Source organism: Lotus japonicus, chromosome 6 (genome assembly GCF_012489685.1).
Source record: "Lotus japonicus ecotype B-129 chromosome 6, LjGifu_v1.2".
NCBI classification, from domain to species: Eukaryota; Viridiplantae; Streptophyta; class Magnoliopsida; order Fabales; family Fabaceae; genus Lotus; species Lotus japonicus.
Genome location: NC_080046.1, coordinates 22,417,210 through 22,426,612, shown reverse-complemented (window position 1 = coordinate 22,426,612; position 9,403 = coordinate 22,417,210). Strand labels below are relative to the sequence as shown.

Sequence of the window (9,403 nt, the reverse complement as noted above, 5' to 3'; positions counted from 1 at the left end):
CCGATAAGTTGCTTTTTGCATCGAATGTCGGAATAGAAAACTTCTTTCGGAAGAAAGATTGAAATCATCAAGAGAATTGGGTGTACGCGTGTAGAATATTCATTTGAAGCTCTGAATAGATAAAGTCTTCATTGTCGAGAAATTCTAGGGTTTTGAAATACCAGGGATTCGGTTTCGGAAAACTTCCGATGATTGGAATCGGACGTTCGTAGATCCTAGAGTTTCGCCTCGAAACGATTGTGATATATGGAAAAAGAGAAGTTCTAACATTTCTCTGAAGATTTTTGGAATTAACTGCCATCGTGCCTAAAAGTGAAAATTAGCTATATACTAGGGTTTCTGACCTAGGTTTAAGCGTAAAACGTTCGTGCTATAACTTTTATCGATCATAATGCAATCCTTGAACTTTTCCTGAACTTTCTCCTTCATAAATATATTTCATTTAATAAACTTTCGTTCAGGTTTCCCTTCACATTACATCAAGCCTAATCGTAAATGGAAATCTCTTCCACTTATTCTAAGCTTAAAATCTTGGGTCTTACACGCCCTATACTTTGGAGTATCCAAAACCTCCTCAGCATCTAAATGGCCATTGTAAAAAATTATCTTATTCCTTACCAGTATATCGACCAGATGACTTTAAGAGTTGGTCTTTCTTTTGTAACATGAGATTTGCTTTGTTACTGAAGGAAGCCATACACAAGTACTTTTTTACAAACTAAAGAATTAAAATCTCTCATGGGAAAAGCATTTTACATGAAAATAGTTCACGTACAAATTAATAGAAAAATACATTTATATACATTTTTCTTAGTTTTTAATAATTATGAGTATATACATACAATAATGAAAATTTGGTAGTAAATATATGTCGTACTGGGACTATAAAAGAAAAGATTAATATATATATATATATATATATTGTTACATTTATTTATTTTAATTGCATGAGGAGGAATATTTTACATATAAATAATTTCATTTTTGTAACAAAAAAACATTTTAAATATAATTTAAAATTATTTTAGTCTTTTTCTTTATTTTTTACAATAGTTTTAGAAGTAAGTACATATATAGAAAAATATGATAATTTGATGTTAAAAATATATCATCCTAAGATTAGAAATCATTATATATATATATATATATATATATATATATTTATGTATTAATTACTGGGTTTTAAGCTCAACTCCAACCGGGAGGTACGTACGTAAATTACTTTTAAAATAGTATAAGAGAGTTCGCTGAGTGGATTCTTAAGGTGGGCGACGGAACGATTGACACCATCGACGAGGATGAGACAACGATTGAGATTCCGTCGGATTTGTTGATCGGACAGGGTCCTGGTCCTCTTCTTGTGTTGGTCAATTTTGCTTATCCGGACTTAGTGGCGAACTTGGAAAACGATTTGTACTTCCAGGAAAGAGTGATTCTCGCCTCTACACTCGAGAGCGTCGAGCACGTCAACAACTACATGCTGTCAAAGCTTCCGGGTGTCGAGAGAGAGTACTTGAGCTACGATACCCCGTGTAGATCGGATGAGGATTCCGAGGTTCACGCGGAGTGATTCACCTTTGAGTTTTTAAACGACGTTCAGTGCTAGGGAATTCCAAACCACAGACTGATATTAAAAGTTGGAGTTCTGATCATGCTTCTACGAAACATAGACCAAGCAACCGGTCTGTGTAATGGGACCCGGTTTAGAGTCACTCATCTTACTCAGTATATAATTGTTGCGACTGTTTTATCAGGAATCAGGCTGGGTAAAAATGAGTGCATTCCGAGGATAACCTTAACGCCTTCTGACTGTGGTCTTCCCTTCAAGTTCTCTCGAAGGCAGTTCTCGGTGACTTTATGCTTTGCGATGACTATAAACAAGAGTCAGGGCCAGTCCCTTTCTCATGTCGGTTTGTACCTTCCGAGGCATGTGTTTACTCATGGACAGCTGTATGTCGCTCTCTCAAGGGTGAAGTCTAGAAAATGCCTGAAGGTGCTCATTGTGGATGAGCAAGGGGTAGTTTCGAGCTCCACGCGCAATGTTGTCTACAAAGAAGTTTTTGAGAACGTGTGAGCGGAAAATGACGCGCATGATCGCGGTCACTGCAGAGTAACTCTGCTAATGTTTATTAGACACCGTAAAACCGTCCCCTTATATGTTTTGGATAATTTGAGGTTTCGTTAACCAATCTTCTTATTAGTTATTCAGTCATTTGCTTCCCATTTCAGACATTTCTATTTCATCTTTGTTTATTATTTATTCAACCGCATGAATTTCAAACAAGTGATTCAATTTAAGACTTTTCAGCCACTATGTTCAGCGTATAGACACTTCAATTTCATCCGTTGTTTAATATATTTTAAATAATCAACGTATTGACTCATGTATAACAAAAAACGTATTGATTGATGTATCAAATACGATAAATCTGTCCCCTTATATGTTTTGTAGAATTTGAGATTTCGTTAACCAATCTTTTTATTAGTTAATCAATCGTTTACTTCGCATTTTAGACTCTTATATTTCATCTTTGTTTATTATATTTTAAAAAATCAACGTAGTAATTTACGTATAAAATACGACATATGTATTCCCCGTGCGATGCACGGGTAAAAAAACACTAGTTGCTAATGGATAAACAAACAGGCCAGGGCATAAACCTATTATAAATTCAAACTGGAATATATTTTAATGATTTTCAAATTTTCTAAAAAGTACAAATAATTCATAATCACAATTTTACCCTTGATTCTTTCGCGTAGTAGAAAATTAGCATAGTTAGTGTGGACTGAAAGCAGTATGCATAATCCAGAAATTATTAACTGAACTTCTCAGAAAAATTAAAAAAAATACAAATCTACTCATGTTGAGTTGAGTACGAGCACATGAAAAGCAAACTAAGATGTAAAAAAATAAACTAAAGAGTACAAATAATTAACTTCAGTTGTTGCCATTACATGCTACAAGAACTTGTACATAGCAAAACCATGAACTTAAAGCGAACGGTTGAGAACAACACAGCTATGATAGGTAAACATTCACTTTTTTATCAACATACTATTGACATATGCAATTCTAGTAGTTTTTAACCGCAAACCGCAGCTAGTGTGTATGTCTTTAGAATGTCCGTAAAAAAGGAATGTTCACCTAATATTTTTGTGAACACAAATGCTACAAAGAAAGATGAATTAATTAATTCTAGACCCAAATGAAAAGAAAAAAAAACACTATACTGATTTGGCAGGCATTGTAGTTAGCTAGCCCATGTAAAAGTGGACCTTAATGGCGATCAAGAAAACACAGACAAGACCAAAGTAGAGGAGAGAATGAACAAGTACGGCAGCAGCACTTGTCTGAAAGTTCCCAAACTCGACGCACCTTGAGCGACCAGGTACCTGAAATAACAGCCCCGGCGTTAACAGCACGTACAGCACCACCGTCACAACCACCGGGCCCCAGTTTAACATTGTGTTAGTTTAACTTCAACTCCTCTGTGAAATTAAAGGGTGTATTAATTGGTAACTGAAAGTTGTTCAGTCAGTTCTGTTCTGCTGTATAGCATGGTGTGTATATACATATTTATATATGGGTGGAGACTTGGGTGATTAGATTATTGCATGTGGATTCATTGTCATTGTCCACGTTGTGCTTGCCATTGAGATTGGATTTGGAATTTCGATTAAGAATAACTTGCTATACATGCTAATTGTAACCGTGCTTCTGCAGCTTCCACCAATTATGTGATGTTCAAGCAAGGAATTTTACTGGTGTACAGAGCCTCACCTATTTAATGTTGGATATTTTATTATATTTCAAAAGAATCTTGTAGAACTTCTCAGAAAATATGTATCTTGGGTCAAGTTTAACCAAATTCAATTATGTAACCCACAATCTAATTCTAATTTAGATATGAACTCTTAGAAACATCTCCATATACGGTGATGTCGTCCTTACCTTCACTTGTAAATATCATAATCAAGTAAATCATTCAATTTCAGTTGCTAAGACTAATATCTTAGTACCTAATCAATTCAATTGGAGAATGTAACTTATATATTCATGCCAATTGAAGAATTGAAATAAGTTCTCACCCTTTTACCTGAGTGATAACAAGCAAATCAATCTAATCTCACATCCCTTAATCCCTACTAACTTTCGTTGTGCAAGAAGAAAGTCAAACACTTGCATGCATTCAAGAGAGCATTGAAACAGAGAAAAGTTTCATAGAAATGACACTTTATTCATAAAAAGACTAAGAAGTTCATAACATAACTTAAACTAGGATCTACAATCCCAAAGGTACAAAGGTAAATTAGTCAAGCAATGCTAGGAAAGACATAATGCAAAATTAGAAGAACAAAAACATGAAACAAGAGTATTAGGAAGCCTCCCACAAGCTCCAAAAACCTATACTTCTAAGCTTTGTTTAGAAAATCACAAAATCCCTACAAGAAAAGAGAAAAAAGTGAATTTATAGACTTTAGAACGGTCATCCACACATGTGCGAGGCCCTCCTCCACGCAGGTGCGTGGCCTATATGGCACACATGCATGGCCTTCAAAATTACAGGTCAATGCTGCCACGCATGTGTGTGGCCTATAGCACATATGGCTCATCTGATTCTCCTCTCAAATTGTAACTCCTTCCCCCCCCCCCATCACCATGGCTCTTTACTCTACTTTTAATTATCATCATTGGCCATAAAAAACACTTCCAACCTGCATAGAATCTCAACAAACCATCATTTCATCAATGTAACTCATGAAACACATTCATTTGGTCACAATAATTCAGCAAACCTTAATTCAATTCAGCAAATAAAACTCCTGCAAGACCATTATCACTCACAAGCTCTTAAGATTTCAGCTCAAAATTGACCAAGGGATTTAACTCTAACTAAAAGTAATGAAAACTAATTAAAAAGATCAAATAAATAAACTAAATACACCTAAACTGATGCATATTCAATTATACAATAAAAGGGACTTAACTCTACTAAAAACAAGAATGAAACATCGAATAAAATCTGGGGCATCACACCGCTATACTCAACGACATGTTGTCCTCAAGCGTAACTCAAGGTTGCTTGTCTTCAAGCTCAAAACTACACCTCATGAAAGAAAAAAATACTATGCAAACTTTAACTAAACTTTTGAAATGGGTAGAACCGCACAAGATAGATTAATCACGAAACAAGTTTGAAAAGATTGAATCATTTTCAATTGGAGCAGATACAACACCCAAGAAATGCCAAATTCAAGGATATCACAATTCATTCCTCATCCCTCATATTGAAAGTGTACTAGTAATAGCCAACGGTTTGAGGGCAGCTCCAGAACCACTCAAGTAAATGAAGCATGTGACAAGGAGAATACTTACCACTATACTAAAAGAAAGAAACATTTTATTATTATTGAATAACAAAAAATAAAAAGAAACTCAAAAGCAAACCAGAACTTGGGTTGTCTCCCAAGAAGCTCAATTTTTAAGTCTTTGATAGACTATTCCGGACTCAAAGTTTTATCTAGGTCTACTGCAAATTGCATTAGATCCTTAAGATCATGTAAATTTCACACAACTGCATCATCATATTATATGCATTTTCAGATATCATGGCAACATAAATCAAATTAAGAAGTAAGAGAGTTAGGGAAATTCTCATTGATTTGCTTCCATGGTGCGTAGAGAAGATTTCATCCTCTTGTTTGTTCCTTGCCATGCATTCCAGTGATCCACGGGTCCCTAAGATATGTGCTAAGGCTTGGAGGCTTCTCCTCATTTTTCTGCAATTTATCTTCAAAGAAAAAGTCTGCTATGAAGACATCATCGAAATCTTCACATTCAATCACATTTTCTTTACGTTCACCCCTTGTGTTGTTACTTTCTAGCTCAAGAACATTAGTGAAAACTCATTTTGGAAACTCATCTTCTTCCTCCGCCAAAGCTTGAGGGCAGAAATTTTTTGCGAACCTTTCAGCTATGGTATTAGTAAATTGACTCACTTGAGTCTCCAAATTCTTGATGGAAGCTTCTTGAGTCCAGAGAATGTTTCGTGTTTCAATCATGATGTTTCTTGTTTCAATCATGAAACTCTGAGTGGCGAGTGATAACTCTCCCACAATTTCTTCCAAACTCTTCTTTTCGTTCCCTAGATATTGATGGGGACTATTCTTGATCAAATGGTTGATGTTCAAGATCTCCATAATATTAATGATTGGTGGATCCCATGGATTGAAATTTTCATCACCTTCTCAAAAGACATTGGGTTGTCCTTCCCATCCTTAGTCAAGTATTGACATTGGTCATATCCATGAAATCCAATACAAATAGTACACCTCAAATCAAAAGCATCCATTGAACCTTGTAAGAATCAATATCACACACAGGCTAGCTAGTAGCACTTATTTAATGCAGCAATGGTAATAAAATTTTCAAACAATAAAGCTCAAGAACCAATCAACAAAACCAAACTATCTCCAGCAATGGCGCCAAAAACATGATAGTCAGTCTCAAAAGTGTACGAATTGATCGAAGTAATATATAAGATTTTTGAACCACTATGATAGTTTGTTTGTCAATTCGCTCTCAAGTCTCATGATTCAGAAGTAAAAAAGAAAAAGATTTATTTAAAGGTTGTTGGAATGAAAGCAATTTTAACAAAAGTATAAACCAAGAATCTTGTAGAACTTATGAGAAAATAGTACCTTGGGTCAAGTTTAACCAAATTAAGTTATGTTATCCGCAATCTAATTCAGATATGAACTCTTAGAAACATTTCTATGGTGATTAAACCCTTATCTTCACTTGTTAATACCCTAATCAAGTAAATCATTCAATATCAGTTGCTAAGCCTAATACCTTAGTACCTAGTCAATTCAATTGGAGAATTAAGCTTAAATGTTCAGACTAACACAATAAATTCTCACCCTTATACCTAAGTGATAACAAACTATTAGAAAAATAGGAAGGAAAGTTGCACCGTGGAATAAGAACTACCTTGAAAGCAAACATTCTGGCAGACTTCCGGTGCAATCCAGTGTCGGGTTTGCTCTCCAAGGTTAACACAGATGCACGCCAGGTACTGTGCACTCCGAACCTAACTGTGACGGAGTCTCTACAACAATACTCAGGAAAGAATAGGAATGGAAAAAATGTCTTCAGCTAAACTTGTTCTCGGCCTCTATATAGGATGCAACCACAAGATCAAATTCAGGCCAACACAATAAGTTCTCACCTTTATACCTAAGTGATTACAAACTATTAGAAAAATAGGAAGGAAAGCTACGTCGTGGAATAAGAACTACCTTGAAAGCAAAAATTCCGGCAGACTTCCGGTGCAATCCAGTGTCAGGTTTGCTCTCCAAGGTCAACACAGCAGCACGCCAGATACTGTGCACTCCGAACCTAACCGTGCTGGAGCCTCTACAACAATACTTAGGAAAGAATATGAATGGAAAAAGTTGTCTTCAGCTAAACTTGTTCTCGACCTCTATATAGGATGCAACCACAAGATCAAATTCAAAAACAAATATTAACTAATTTTCAAAGACATTAAAAGCCAATAAACCAATTGTTTCCTCAGCGTATTACCTCTGAATCAAAGACATTAAAACAATGTTAAAGCCATAACGTACCAACGGAAAGAATCACACTCGAGGCCAATAAACCAAAGTTTGAAAGCCATAAAGAACAACCGTTGAGAATCAAATGAAACGTTGGACAATTGAGACTAAAAACAAAACTAATGACTTATGGTGTGAAACCTTAATGCTGAAAAAATAGAAAGGGACCGTTTGAATGAGAGTAACAAAGGAGAATAATGATTAAAATAAATCACATGTACCATTAATCCATCGCAAACAAATCAATCTAATCTCACGTCTCTTAATCCCTACCAACTACCGTTGTACAAGAAGAAAGTCAAACACTTGCACGTGTTCAAGAGAGCATTGAAACAAATAAAAGATTCATAGAAAGGAAACTTTATTCATAAAAGGACTAAGAAGTTCATAACATAACTTAAACTAGGATCAACAATCCCAAAGGTATCTAGCCAAATATGACTATGAAAGACATAATGCAAGACTAAAAGAATAAAAACCCGAAAAAATAGTACTAGGAAGCCTCCCACAAGCTCCAAGAACTTGTACTTCTGAGCTTTGTTTAAAATATTACAAGATTCCTACATGTGTAACCTTCAGGTCTGATTGTGCTTCTTTCAACATGTTGTCGTGCATGTATGTGACCCCCATGGCGCACATGCATGGCTCATCTGATTCTCCTCTCAAATTGTAACTCATTCTCCTCCCATTATTATGGTTCTTTTACTCTACCTTCAATTATCATCATAAGCCATCAAAAACATTTCCTACAAAGAATCTCAACAAACCATCATTCCTCCAATGTAACTCATAAAAATTATTCATTTAATCACAATAATTCAGCAGCCCTTGGACTGGGCGAACCCTAGGGTCCCTCGCCCAGGCGCGCTAGCCCAGGGCGACGTGCAAGCCAGGAAATTGGGCTTTCTCCCGAGAGGCCCAACTGGCCCACTAAGAGAAGTTAGGGGCGCCAAGCCCAACCCTCAAATCTATAAATAGGGGACGATTACCAATTGTAAAGGACTCTTGGCTCATTTGAGAAATAACAAGATTGAAATTCAGTTACTTTCTCTCTCTAAGCGGTTACGCTCTTGCTCTCTCTAGATTCTCACATCACGATCCTTTCACCATAGGTACCTTACCTCATCTCTATGTTCTTGGATAGAACAACCCTTCATTCAATTCAGCAAATAAAACTTTCACGAGACCATTATCACTCACAAGCCCTTCATTCAATTCAGCAAATAAAACTCTCACAAGACCATTATCACTCACAAGCTCTAAAGATTTCAGCTCAAAACTGACCAAGGGGTTTAATTCTAACTAAAAGTAATGAAAAGTAATAAAAAAGATCAAATAAATAAGCTAAAAACACCTACTAATGTAGATGCAATTATGAAATTAAAGAGACTCGGCTCTACTAAAAACACAACTCATAGAAAGAAAAAAAGACAAAAAAGTCATGAAAAGCATTGAATAAGCCCTAGGCACCAATAACTCAACTTAAATTTGTAAAAGTATTGTTTAGTCAAAGTCACCCACTTTTTTGTGCCGGCAATTCAAGGTTATGATTCATTCACATTTGTCTTTCTCTACCATTTTATTTTCACTTTATTTTTCTGTTTGTATTTCTCTTTTTCTTTATCATATTATCTATCATATCTTTCATTTTTCTCTTTTTCGTTTTCATTTTCTATTTTCTATTTTATATTTTATATTTTCTATTTTCTATTTTGATGAAGTGTTGTACAGATGTGAACAAACACTTGTCACGTAGTTTATAGTGGCAATGAGCAAGTTG

At 35.4% G+C, this 9,403-nt stretch overlaps 1 protein-coding gene across 1 annotated transcript; it reads right to left on the bottom strand.

Annotated features, from left to right (window-relative positions):
• Positions 1-2,914: 2,914 nt before the first annotated feature.
• Positions 2,915-3,570, bottom strand: LOC130723911 (uncharacterized). The gene has a single exon (XM_057575057.1). It carries the CDS (start codon positions 3,466-3,468, stop codon positions 3,259-3,261), a length of 210 nt encoding a protein of 69 aa, XP_057431040.1. The 5' UTR covers positions 3,469-3,570; the 3' UTR covers positions 2,915-3,258.
• Positions 3,571-9,403: the final 5,833 nt, after the last annotated feature.